We start from the raw sequence: 14,632 nt of genomic DNA, 5'->3' as shown, positions 1-14,632 counted from the left end.
TGCTGATTGGTGCCTGCACACATTTGTCTCTTGTGATTGGCTTACTAGATTGTTTGGCTAGCTGCCAGTAGTGCAATGATGCTCCTTCAGCAAAGGATAATAAGATAACGAAGCAAATTTGTTAATAGAAGTGAATTGGAAAGTTGTTTAAAATTGTATTTTCTATCCAAATCATGAAAGAACATTTTGGGGTTTTCTATCCCTTTAAGCACCTCTTGCTTTTGTGTAAATTTGTGCTTGTCCCACGCTCCCTAGAGAGACCAAAAGCAAAATCTGTAATTTAGGTTTTCAAAATGCTGCAAACTGCCTTAGCTATTTGAATAGCATCATTAACGGGTTACAGAATTTGCTTTTTAGCATCTCAAGGGAGTGTGGTGCAAGCAAAGTTTTACATAAAAACAAGAGATATTTAATGTCCTTTTTACATTGTTTTAATTATGTTTAATCATAGTGATTCTGCTTTCAGGCAAAATGACTGAGCCACAGAGTACCCCAGAACAGATGGCTGCTGGGAAAAGCCACGGAGGAATTGGTGGCAACTATAAGGTAAGGTACATGAAAAGTCTTATTGTATTTTTGTCTAATAAGCAATCCTTGTATCCCCTGCTGATTAGCCATTTTTTTTAACTCAAGACAATGTTTTGTTTTTATTGAATCTACATTTTCTCACACTACTGACCTTTATATATTTTATAGCAGGTGATTTTTAATACCAAACTGCATTTTGTCACCTTCTCAGGGAAGATAGACCTTGTATCACCCACCAAGCATCCAACACATTATTTCTTCAACAGATATTGTTTTTACAAAATATGCTCCATACTCATGTTTATTTAGCCATTTATGTGTAGACCATATATATTAATTATACAGAAATTTAGGTTAAAATATTCCATCAGTTGTTTTTTTCCTATTATTTCCTTTGTATTTTGACATTGACACTATGTTCATAACCCAGAGGGATTAGGGGAATAAAATAATATTGAATGTTATTAAAGCTTATTAATGCCTATTTTGGTATAGACTGTCCCTTTAATATACTTTTTACCTCTCTGATCTGTCAAAATGCAATGAGATAAGAGGTGGTCTTAAAGGGCTAAGAAATTAGCATATGAGCCTACCTAGGTTTAGCTTTCAACTAAGAATACCAAGAGGACAAAGCAAAATTGATGATAAAAGTAAATTGGAAAAAAAAATGACATGCCCTATCTGAATCATAAAAGTTTATTTTTGACTAGACTGTCCCTTTAACCTTTATGCCATTAAAGGGATAATCTAGGGTAAAAATGAGAAGCTTTAAAAAAAATAAAAAAAAATACAATTGTACTACTGAGTCTAAAATGGGAGCTGTGTAAAGTACTTTGCATTGGTGTTGCAGCATGTTGACACACAACAAACAGATCATTGTATAGCACATTGATCTGCACAGTTTTCCCCACAGAAAACCTCTACAGTTTTTCCACTAGAACAGGGAGTTCTGGGTAATAATATGCAAATTAGTTTTATAACGTCTCACCTTTTTGCTTCTTCACTTCATATAATACAGCTGTTTCCTGATTTAATGCTAAAATCTATGCATAACTTAATTCCTTTCACTGGAATGTTCAGTTCATGCACCTGCATCCTGCGTGATTGTCACAGGCTGGGAGATATGGCCACCTCATGTCTGAAGCCCCTCGGTATCCAATAATAAGGGACTGACTGAGCTCCTTCCAAGCCCTCTATGGACCACCATAAACTCTTTCCTCTGTCTGTAACCCCACCCTGTCCACATTTGGTCCCGCCCACAAATTATAACTGGGCCACTGCTAGGGATGGGCGAATGTGTAAATTTCCGAATTCAAATATTAGAACGAATGTTATTACCGAAATTTGAATTACAAATCCGAATATTGATACGAACGAATATTCTTAATAATACTATAATCGAATGCTATTTACAGTTTTCGAATGTCACTTTCGATTTCGAATGTTTATAATTAGATCGAATATCCACATTCTAAATTTCGAATGTAACATTCTTTTTAACAGATACTATTCAGAAGTTCAATAGTTCATGTGGTAGGGAATCTAGTAAATTGATACATAATAGATACAAATATATTAATTTGAATGTTTCTATTTCGATCATATATTACATAATTCAAATATTACATTTAAATAAAGCATTATAGAAATACTATTACAAATATAAAAATAAAAAATTTTCGAATTCGAATATTGCATAATTTGAATATTACATTTAAAGAAAGCATTAGAAATACTATTACAAATATATAAATTAAAATTTTTCGAAAAAAATATTTTCAAATGTAATCGTGAATATCGAATGTTAGAATGTTATGTAAACATTCAAAATTTGATTTCAACGAACGAATGTGTTAAAATTTGTTTTATTTTTCGAATGTTGCGAAACATTCGCACATCCCTAGCCACTTCTCACGAGCTCTTAACCTTCTACATCTTGGAAACCATCTGGCAGATGTTGGGAGTTAAGAATTTGTGTGTTTTTAAATAAAATTAAGTAAAATTACATGAAGTTGTTATCTGTTCTCATCATGAATGAAGAGACAGTACAGGCAAAGTTTAATTTAATTGGATTGGACAGAGTATGATCATTTTTAAACAACTTTTCAATTTACTTCTGTTATCAATTGTGTCTTGTTCTCTTGCTTTTCTTTTGTTAAAAAACAATCCTAGGTGATCTCATGAGTGTGCATGTGCCTTTAGCCCATCTGGCAGCAGTGTTTGCAACTTCCCAACCATCCAGGATTTTGCGGGATTGTCATAAAGGAGCTGTGCCTGCAGCTTCTGCTACTTCTTCTGTCAGGGCAAATGTTCTTGTTTCCAGTATCTACCTGGCCCCGCCCATGGAATACCTGACACATTCACCCAGCTACACTCACAACATATCTAACCCCTCCCATGACACTTGTGGCCCGCCCCTACTGCTGTTGCCACACCCCCAAACACCTCTACTTCCTGTCCTGGAAAGCCCCTGTGAAATGTTGAGAGATATGCTTTCATTTTTTTAATTTTGTATTTTTAATTAACTTTTAATCACTAACAAACATTCACCTAATCATTGTATTTTGTATTTGTGTACATGTTAATAATTTAATAGAAAGTTAACAATATAGCTCAATTCACATTTTCTAACATGGTTTTTAAAGGGCCATTTCAGTGGAAAAATGACATGCTCTAATTCATTAGAGCATGTAATTTCAGCACTAATAACACTGCAATGCTACGTGTTTAACTGCCCCCCCCCCCCACAAATAGGTTAAACACATAGTTAAAATACAGTTTAGGAGCCACTGAACACTGTTGCTCTAATCAGCAGTGCTAGTCACAAGACCTAACTATGCAACTACAGCTGCGTATTGAGTGATCTTCTGGAGAAATAAATATAGCATATTAGGGTGCAATTGAACTTCGTTTTTGGGGGGTATCATCTCCATATAATCTGTTGTTTTCATACTTTAGATCACACTGTATGAATTGGAAAATTTCCAGGGGAAGAAGTGTGAGCTGACTGGAGAATGCCAGAATTTGAGTGAGAAAGGCCTTGAAAAAGTTGGTTCCATCCAAGTGGAATCTGGACCGTGAGTAAAACAAGTCTGTTCTAGGATGCAGAGTGTAATGCTTTCTTCTTTAAATTGGCTGCTTTCTGGCAAATACGAACTATAATAAAATATAGAAATTTCCCATTGCTGGGTGACTTTTACCTTCCTTGTAAACATATATGTATATAATTGAAGGCATAGTCTACAGAACAATGTACAAAGTTTCCTAATTTCTGACATAAAAACGGGCATTGTAAGATCTTCCCTGATACCTACTTCCCATTCTAATGATAAAGGTACGTGTCAAATTACTGCAGTTCCTCAGAGAAATGAGAATTCTGGGTGACAAGAAGTTATTTCAGCCAATCAGATTTTTTAGCCTGTTGGCATTGATCGTAGATTTCAAATGCCAGTGTGGGGTGCTAGCATCTAGCTTTTATGATTCTTTATTACTTTTAACAATATTGTCCAATTATTGAAATCTAGGGTCTTTAAGAAGAACACCAATCTTTGTGGCAGTCATCTAGGGAAAAGCTAAATCTATAGCAATCATATCCATTTTCCGAGTGATTAAAATAAACACCATGGATGGTAAATCAATGTTAGAGACACAGTACCTCAAAGTTTTCTGTCATCCATATGAAAGACCAGCATTTAAAAATACCATTGTGATTGGTTTTGCATTAAAAGAGGGAAGTAAAAGCTCTTAAAATCTAAATTTCTGCCAATAAAACTTAATCAGTTGTGTTCATCCTACTAATCCTCTTTGGCTGATAGGCACTTCCTACTAATGCTCATTGGCTGATAGGTATTTCCTACTAATGCTCATTGGCTGATAGGCACTTCCTACTAATGCTCATTGGCTGATAGGTATTTCCTACTAATGCTCATTGGCTGATAGGCACTTCCTACTAATGCTCATTGGCTGATAGGTACTTCCTACTAATGCTCATTGGCTGATAGGCACTTCCTACTAATGCTCATTGGCTGATAGGTATTTCCTACTCATTGGGCTGATCGGTATTTCCTGTTAAATGGATACTAAACCCAAATTTTTTTCTTTAATGATTCAGATAATGCATGCAATTTTAAGCAACTTTCTAATTTTACTCCTGTTATCAATTTTTGTTTGTTCTCTTGGTATCTTTATTTGAAAAGCGTGAATGAAAGCTTAGGAGCCTGCCCATTTTAGGTTCAGCACCTGGGTAGCGCATCCTGATTGGTGTCTAAATGTACATTCCTGCTTTTCAAATAAAGATAGCAAGAGAACGAAGAAAACTCGATAATAGGAGTAAAATAGTAAGTTGCTTAAAATTGCATGCGTTATCTGAATCATGAAAGAAAAAATTAGGTTTCATATTTAAAGTGAATGTAAATTTTGATGCTAAAGTGCCCGATTTTAAAAAATTTGATTAAAAACAGGGGCACTTTAATTCATCAAAATTTACATTTCACTCGTGTTGTGAAAAAATAATTACCTTTTAATTTTGACAACAGTCCCAGCTTCCCCCAGTCGTCGCAAGCCATTTCTGACGGTAGAAATGATGGATCGGTCATCCTCCAATCACGGCTCCGCCCCCCCTGGGAATCAGTGTCTGATTCAACGCGTGATTGGAGGAAGCCGGATTCCTCATTTTAGACCCAGGAAGAGGCTTTGCGACGGACGGAGGAAGCTGGAGCAGCTGTCAAGATTAAAAGGTAAGTATTTTTACAATACAAATAAAATGTAAATTTTGATGAATTAACGTGCCCCTGTTTTCAATTGAATTTTTAAAAAACAGGCACTTTAGCATCAAAATTTACATTCACTTTAAGTTTTAAATGGTGAATTATTCAAAGCCTTTTTGTCTTTTAATACAATATGCTTTTATAGTGACACTATCATCTTGTACTATTACATTCTTGTAACAAACATGATGTCAAAGGGATGTTTTCAATACATGTACCACTTTTACTTGTTCAGATTCTTTAAAGCTTATCTCTTAATGATTTGCTCATCGATTCCTAATTAATGTTAGATACAACCACTAATTTCCCAGTCATTGACTTCATTAGAGGTAACAAGCAAGCATTTCCCTCATTCATTTGACACTTCAACTGCTGGCTACATCTGTTCATTCTAATCAAATGTAAGATGTTTGTAGAAGATTTCTTCTATCAGACTAATGTTACATTTTCTACTTGATGTTACACTAAAGTAAAATATAAACTTTCATGATTCATAAAGAGCATCAATTTTATTTCCATTTTCAGAAGTTATCTTTTTATTTGCACAGTTTCTAAAGTACTAGCTCATACTGAGCCTGTACACATATGAGTCAGTGATTGCTGTTGTTTGGGGGCAGGGCAAAAACATTTTTAAAATTTGTCAGAATAAAATCGTCTTATTTGAAATTTAGAGTAAGTAGTGTTGTATTATCTTTTTGTTATCCACTTGGTGATTATACAATTCTTCTATATTGAATACTCCTTTCAGAAAAAAAAATATAGGGAATAGCAAACATCTTTTTTGTTTTAATTCTCATAAATTTAGCCTAGGTGAATCAATATTCAGATATTAATATATAATTATTTTATTATTATACTTTATTTATAAAGCGCAACATATTCAGCAGCGCTGTCCATGGGTACAATTAATTTAAATAAAACAATTTACAAACACATACAGGAGGAATTGAAATGTTTCTAGACTGCATGCTTTTCAAATACTCACATAAAACGTTTACATTTACACAATACAAGACCGCAATGGGAAAAATGTCCATCTTTGCAGTTGCCATGGCCACCTCACTGAGTGCCTAATATTTAAAACCTTGCTGCTCAGGCAAAATATTCTAAGTCTCCTTGGTACGGCGAGGCCCTTAAAAAATTTAGAAACACAAATTTTATCTTGAGAATTGTTTTATGCTACGCAGTGTTAAGTGAAACAGAGACATTACAATATAATGTTTAAAAAAATCCCAAATATTTTGTGTCATTTCTCTCCATGCTGGCGAGGCTTTGAATATCAGGCACTGTATCTGATCATTTTTTCTGGTCATATCACTTCGGGCCTAAGCACTCCCTGCTCCAGCACTAAAAAGCTAAACACTGGGGCCATGACATGACACTATTTCTGTGATCATTGCAACTCTACCTTTTTCCTGTGCCTATGACATATGAAGCTGGTCTTTATTTAAAGACTGCCAACATATAACTCTAAAATAAACTGCAACTCCTATCTTTCTTCAAGCTTGTGATAACGCCTTTAAAAATGGCTGGATCAAAGATACAGGGGAATGATTAAAGGCAGAGGCTTAACTACTGGGGCTCAGTTGAAACTATGCATATACCTCTAAGAGGCCCGGCTGGCCCTGCAATCAGTAGTAATGTTGCTACAGGGAGTCTGGTGCTGTCTGGGTTCTACTTGTATTATGTCTGGCATCTTTATGTGATCCATGTGAAAAGGGCTTGCAGTTTAAGAAAAAATGTGTGGATTTACTTTTACAATATGGTAACAGGGTTTCCAAAATGGCTTCCCTAGTTTTGCTGTACAGAAAAACTGCCACTATATTTGTACAGGAATAAGTGCATATCCTCTGACACAGACTAATCAGGAGGGAAAGATGACTCCCAATCAGATATAAGCAGCTCCTCTTTCTTCTATGTAGATGTTGGCTCAGCTTCTGCTCACTGGAAACAACCATAAAGTGTGCTACTGGAAATGAGCCCTTTGCCTCGAGGTCCAGGGAGGTCTATCTTCTCCTCTGGTTAAGATCATCATTAGGGCTCTGATTGGTGTACTCATTAAAATAAATTCTTAAATAGTATATAAATTAAACTTCACAGTCATAGTTCAAATGCTAAATGCTTGTCTGGTGTGTACTGTATGTTGCTAAAGATAAGGTTAAAAGGAATGTACCTCTGTTGGCTTAAAAACTTAATTTTCAAGATTTCTGATTAATGTATCATTTCTAATATAAACATTTTTGATAATACTGCAATTTAGTAATGTTTTTGGCTCTTGCTATATGATCATCTTGATTGCTGTTAGATTACTAATTAAATTAAATATGCCACTGATCTTTCCCAATACTCTAGATCATGTTTATCTTAAGTAAACACATTTTATATTTAACATTGCAATATTTTAAGGAATAGTACTCTATTGACGTTGGGGGTGGGGGTTGTAGTTGCATTTACATATTTTTATTGTGTTTTGCAGATGGCTCAGTTTTGAACGTCAAGCTTTTGGTGGGGAGCAGTTTGTACTAGAGAAGGGTGACTACCCCCGATGGGACACCTGGTCTAACAGCCACAGGAGTGACTATGTGATGTCCATCCGTCCCTTGAATATTGTGAGTAGAATTCCAAAAATGTTCATACAGTTAGAAACAAAAGTGGTTAAACACATAGTTTAAATACTGCTTGGGAGATGCAGACCCCTACTGGTTCTGAGTGGATTGACCATGAGCCATTCAACAGCAGTAGTTGTATGAGATTCTTACAAGATTCCCTAAGAAATCCTATCAGTAATGTGAAGCCCCTGGTGGAGACCTTAAAGTTTTACCTTGAGAACAGTGTGTCTCACAAAGGGCGGATCCCTGAATTTAATTATGTGAAGGTGATGCATACATTATAATAGGACTCACAAAAAATCATTATTTAAAAGTTATAAGAAATTAATAAATGAAATATTGAAATAAAGACACAGTTGAAATCTGTATAGTTGAAACATGAATAGTACTGCTGGAAAACATGTCCGAGGTTACAAACCTAACTACAGATACAAAAGGTTTTATACTATTGTTTACACTGATGTCAATTAACATTTAATAATATAAAATAATAAGCGTAAACATATAAAGTACATCCCTGTGTTTTATATAGTAATTGTCTTTATTAGTCAGCCTTAGGTTTACTTTTTTAATTGTCTCAAAATTTAGTTAATACTTCTGAATCATGGATGTATTTTAAAGTATTTTAACTGGCACTTAATGCCTATAGTCCGGCTTATATATGATATTAAAATGAATCTTTTGACTACAATCCCACGCTACTATACTTTTCTACAAATTCCCCCATGGGACTAACCTTGATTTCAATTAAACATTTTGGGAAAACCTAAACCCGGCATTTCATGCTTTTATGATATTGAGTATTACTGATACTGTTCTCTAATTACAACACATTTCTGTACTGAAAACAACACTGGTCAGATTATAATATCTCTTAAAACAATTTTAGGATTATTCATCTTTAAAATGTTAAACAAATGTTCTTAAAAATGCATATATTGTTCCAAGCACAAGACATACAGATTATTTTTCTAAGTAATGTTTTTTTCAGTTTAGTCCTAATACGGTGTCCTATAATATTATTGCCATTTAAAAGTTAACATTTCAAATAGCGCAGGTTTTCCTTCTTTCAAATGGGGCGGCATTTACAAAATAACTCTGGGTCAGCATAGTGTACAGGAATCTATCAGGTTGCTTCTGAATTTGTAAATAATGCATCATTAACTAGTGTTGTCAGGGCCGGAATAGGAATACAAAGCAACCCTATAAAATGTTTAAGACAAGCCCTATTTTACGTTGAGTCTGTAGAATGCGCACGCCCCATTTTTCTAAATGCGATTACTCGGACACTCCTTCCCCAATATTTTTTTCAGAATTAAAATATATTAAATTGTAATTGCTCTTATATAGACACCCTACAAACCTGATTTAATTCATTTACGTGCATGCATTTGTGAATGGCTGATGGCTGTCACATGGTACGTGCATGCATTTGTGAATGGCTGATGGCTGTCACATGGTACGTGTATGCATTTGTGAATGGCTGATGGCTGTCACATGGTACAGGGGGAGTGGGAAAAGACATAACTTTTAAAATTGTCAGAAAAAAATCTACTACTCATTTGAAGTTCAGACTAAGTGCTATTGCATTGTCTTGTTATCTTGCATTTGTTGATTATGCAAATCTACTGTGTTGATTGGTCCTAATGATACATGGTCTAGGAAATAAATTGTACAAGCAAACATTACTTATAGGTGATACAGCTGCATCGCCTCACTAGCACCACCACTCTTAAATTCTAGCTGGCCAGCGCCAACTTCTGCAGTCCAGCAAGAAATCTCCTGGTGTCCTGGTAGGCCAATCCGGTTGTGCGTGACGTCAGGTCATGTGTACATCCCAGGCAAGGCAGCTGCTAATAATATTCTCCCAATAAACACATACTATGTCTGTGTCCCAGGTGCCAATGCACAAGGAAGCATATCTTCACATACTCTCTGTCTTTGTCATCATTTAAATCTCAGTGTGTAAATGAGCTATTCATATGCTGAAATATTGTAACTCTACTAATTCCAATGTGGATATTTACATGACAGCATTCTAAAGGGTAACCTGCTGATAGGATTGTTTCAGTAGGAGGCAGCCCCAGTGTTCCTTGCTGCTATTATATGAATGTATTTATTAATGTGCAATGGAATTCTGAACTGAAGCTTTTATTATGTCAATTAAATTAAGGCATAAAGAGAAGGGACAAATAGTTCAAGTACTTAGTTCCTAAAATTAAAAGCACATTTCTTAAAGATAATCTTCATCACATCCTCTCTATGTTTAACCCCTTCGCTACCAGACATTTCAGAAAATTTTTACTATTAATTTTTTTTCTCACAGTGTAGTGATCCCTCCCACCTCTGATCCCCCCCAAACAGCTCTTCAACCCTCCCCCCTCCTACTAGTGGTGGCCAACTTATGTAATGGCAGCCGTCTGCCAGTGCCCAGTTTATGTTTTTTTTATTATTATTTTTATTTATTTCATAATTTATTATTTTTCGGTAGTGTAGTTGTGCCTCCTACCTCCCCCGTCCCCTCAAATATTAATAAGCGTTGGGCTCCTCCCACTCTTTCTACATCCCCCCTGCCTCTGTGCCGCCCACCCGCCTCCTCTCCCACACCTACTGCTGACACTGTCTGTAATGATCTAGCATCTGCCTTCATTTGCTTTGCTCACTTAGTATCCTTTGTTGAAGGAGCAGCTCTACTGGGAGCTAGCTGAACAAATCAGGTAACCTAATGACAAGAGGCATACATGTGCAGCCACGAATCCGCAGTCTGCTCCCAATAGTGCATTGCTGCTTGTGAGCCTACCTAGTTATGTTTTTTCAACAAAGGATACCAAAAGAACAACGCAAATTAGATAATGAAAGTAAATTAGAAAGTTGTTGAAAATCACCTGCTCTTTCTGAATCATGAAAGTTTCATTTTGACTTTATTGTCCCTTAAAGCAAGTTGAAAATATTTTTGAAAGCAAAAAGGTTAATTAGAACCCTTAAAATTTAACCTCAAGCTATTATCACAGTATCATTTGTGTAATTCATGCTAACACTAGGCCCAATTTACAATATAGTCGACAATTAAACTTTAACTAACAAAGAAATGTATGTGTTGGTTTCTACCACTAGTCATGATTTATTGCTACAAGCAGGTGTTCAGGATGCCACTCTTTGAGTGCTTAGATTTAGTCAGGGGTCAAGTCGAGCGGGGAACGCATGGAAACGGAGTTCCTTCACTATTTTTGCAGAGAACAGAGATGCTTCAGTAAACACGGCTGCTGTTGGTAGGCGGAGCTGGAGCATAGTCTGGTTAGAGGGATAGTAAGATCCTCTAGTAATGTGCAGTAACAATACTCTAAATGCAAGCTTGTCAGCGGTCCTGCTGTGTGATCATCCCGCACTGTGTGTAACACATGGTACCTACATTTCTATGTGGCTTGCTCTGGGGTTATTTTGCTCCCCTCAGCAGAAATAGGACTATTGCACCTTAAGTGGGTGAGACTTCACCAACCCTTCATTGGTTAATGAAAGCAAAATAAATCCAAAGAGTATAGATTATATACATACAAATTATAAATAAATACAGCGTGTGTATGTGTATAAAACAATGTTAATTGTGAGGGGGGGTTCCCACACTTTTTTTTGTAGGACTTGGCCCCTGGGTTTAGTCAATTTAAGCCTAGATTACGAGTGGAGCGTAAAAAATGCGCTTTCATGAGAGCGATATGTGCGCTCCACTCAGTAATTACAAGTTAAGCGCAATGCACTAGAGCTCGCTTCCATAGGCTTCTAAGGGAGCCTCATTCTCATGCTGTGAGACACGGCAAAGTACCTAGCGCAGCGCAGAGGGGTAATTCGCTCATATTTGGGCAGCAAATTAAAAACATATATGTATATAAATATATACATATACTGTATATTTATGTGTTAATATGTGTATATACACATATTAACACATAAATATATATATATGTAGATAAGCATATACATATAGATTTAAAGTAAAAACACAGTCCCCATAGACTCCAATGAAAAGGTACTTTTCAGTGCCGTTTTTTCTAACACCCCACATTCCCTCATTTTAACCCCTTATAACTGCTACGCGCAGTTTTTTTTTAAAAATAGTAAAGATGCTAATTGTTATTTACAGAAATTAACTCTCTACTTTATTTGGGGGCAATTGGGGAACATTTTTTTTTAAATAACGAGAGGTCTGACCTAAATTGCACTAAGTGCAAAGTGCTCCCGCTTGTAATGGCTGGTTTTTTAACGTGCGCCTGTAAATGAGCAACTATGCCCCTTTACGGGTGCATGTTAAAATAGCACTCCACTTGTTACCTAGCCCTTAATATTTCCATCATCAGGGGAACATTAAATGGTGTCTGTCTGTGGTCCTTGAGAACTTCAGATCAGTTTGTTATTGATCAGATCTGCATCAATTGAAAAGGATTTTTTTTAAAGGGTTACATAAAGCAAAATAATAATAAATAATAATAAATAAAAAATATCATGTATGTGAAAAACCACTAATGAAACCTAAATGAAAGCTCTTTTTTAATTCTATATTCTCAGAGTCTCAGTTGCTCACTGGTTGAACATTAAAAAGTAGGTGTAATCAGCATACGACTATTAAAGGGACACTCAAGTCAAAATAAACACATGATTCAGAAAGAGCATGAAGTTTCCAATTTACTTCCACTTCTACTTTGCACAGTCTTTTTATATACACACTTTCTGGGGAACCACTTTCTACTGAGCATGTGCACAAGCTCACATGGTATACGTATACTAGTCTTTGATTGGCTGATGTCTGTCACATGATACGGATGGGGGGGGGGCAGAAAATAGGAGAAAAAATAAATTTGCCAGAAAAATCTACTGCTTTTTTTAAATTCAGAGTAGGTGTTGTTGAATTATCTTTTTATTATGCACTTGTTAATTATGCAATTCTACCTATTTAGTGGTTCTTTAATTTTTCAAACAAACGTCTTTCATACTAACTTAACGTGTCTAACTCTACCAGATACCCAAAGGCTTATGGGAAAAACCCTGGGTAAACTTCCCCTTAAGTTTAATACATTGTTTCATGTTATTCTCTTATATATAGGACAGCGCAGAACACAAGATCCATCTGTTTGAGAATGCCGGTTATAATGGAAGGAAGATGGAGATTGTCGATGACGATGTACCAAGTCTGTGGGCTCATGGTTTCCAGGACCGTGTGGCCAGTATTAAAGTCCTCAATGGAACGTAAGAGAGCAAGACAGATTTTGCACAATAATACAAATATGAAAATTCTACTCACAACTGAAACATCACGTCTATGGTGTGCCATTATGATCTTAAAAGTCCAGTGATAAACAGAGTTATATCCTTCTTCAAGAGATCTGAGGTTTCAACACAAAGTTTTCATGGTGGATGGAATACATGAGGGTTCTGTAATGCAGGGTTGTAACCAATGGCCGTTCTATGAAGGGGCTGAGGGGTGCTATACACCCCCAAACACAAGTGTAACACGCCTCTTGAACTGCAAAGGGTGCCATATTTTATGTGTGCTGTGTCTTCACCACTTGTTAGCCCCGCCAATTATTAAGTTCTAGAATTGCAATAGTAACATACAAGTCCTCTGGAAGAGGGAGGACATTTGCATTAAAAGCAGTAAAGAGAAAATATCACAGAATAATAAGGGAAGGGATAGGAGGCATATACTGTGCTTTGTTAACTTTGTTCTGCTTTTCTTACAGATGGGTTGGTTATGAATACCCTGGCTACAGGGGCCGTCAGTATGTCTTTGAGAAGAACGAATACAGGCACTGGAATGATTGGGAAGCTAATCAGCCCCAAATCCAGTCTGTGCGCCGTATCCGTGACATGCAGTGGCACAAACGTGGCTGCTTTACTCCCACCCCAGTGGCAGCTGCGGCTGCTGCCCCTGCTCCTGCCCCAGCCAGCAGCTGAAGGCGAACAAAACACATTCACCAATTGCCACCCTCTTCTGCTGAGAAGCACAGCAAGAAGAGACGCATAAAATGATTTTAAAACTTGATAATGTCTCTTTATTGTATCAGTCCATAGCCTTGAATAAAGATCTGGACTGCAGGTTCCAATCTACTGTTATTATTTAAAGCAAACATATTTAAAATGACATTAAACACTAAATAGATGCTTGATCGAATGATGCATTCAAAGAAAAGATTAGTCTGAGAATAATATGTAGATGCATTTTTTTTTTAAAGATTTATTTGTTTAAATAATGACAAAATAAGTGTAGGTGCCGATTTATTATTGGCTGGCGGACATACAATTCTAGTGTTCTGCTTGTGCAATGCTGCCCCCTGCAGATTCGCGGCCAATCAGCTGCTAGCAGGGGGTGTCAATCAACCCGATTGTATAGGATTGGGTTGATTGCTGTATGCCGCTCAGAGGCGGCAGATACAGTTAAGGAGCAGCAGTCTTAAGACCGCTGCTTCATAACTGTTGTTTCCGACGAGCCTGAAGGAAAACAGGGTGAGATGGCCAGTTTCGGGGCTTGTTAAATCGGCCCCATTATGTCTATAAAACAATGGGAGCTGCCATGTTGTAACTTAGTTTACCTTCTCTGCTGTGGCCAATTTGAGACAGTTATAAATAGCTCACTAGAGTATGCAGCCAATGGCTGTATGGAATATAACCGTGTTCTGCACCTCCATTTCTAACACAATATCAGAATAGAATTACAAGAAAAGGGGACAAATAAAAATTAAG

General features: G+C 36.4%; 1 protein-coding gene across 1 annotated transcript; it reads left to right on the top strand.

Annotated features, from left to right (window-relative positions):
• Nucleotides 1-470: 470 nt before the first annotated feature.
• CRYBB3 (crystallin beta B3) lies at nt 471-13,987 on the top strand. Its single transcript, XM_053700543.1, has 5 exons — nt 471-546; nt 3,487-3,605; nt 7,771-7,903; nt 12,996-13,138; nt 13,633-13,987. Exons 1-5 carry the CDS (start codon nt 472-474, stop codon nt 13,844-13,846), a joined length of 684 nt encoding a protein of 227 aa, XP_053556518.1. The 5' UTR covers nt 471; the 3' UTR covers nt 13,847-13,987.
• The last annotated feature ends 645 nt before the right edge of the window (nt 13,988-14,632 follow it).

The sequence above is a fragment of the Bombina bombina genome, chromosome 2 (genome assembly GCF_027579735.1).
Source record: "Bombina bombina isolate aBomBom1 chromosome 2, aBomBom1.pri, whole genome shotgun sequence".
Lineage (NCBI taxonomy): Eukaryota > Metazoa > Chordata > Amphibia > Anura > Bombinatoridae > Bombina > Bombina bombina.
Note: the sequence above shows the minus strand (reverse complement) of the source record. Positions and strands in the feature narration are given on the sequence as shown.

Excerpts from the sequence above, each read along its gene's own strand:
- CRYBB3 (XM_053700543.1), top strand. The coding sequence starts at position 472 with ATGACTGAGCCACAGAGTACCCCAGAACAGATGGCTGCTGGGAAAAGC. Across the intron at positions 7,904-12,995 it reads CCATCCGTCCCTTGAATATT|GACAGCGCAGAACACAAGAT; the intron begins GTGAGTAGAATT and ends TCTTATATATAG. Across the intron at positions 13,139-13,632 it reads ATTAAAGTCCTCAATGGAAC|ATGGGTTGGTTATGAATACC; the intron begins GTAAGAGAGCAA and ends CTTTTCTTACAG.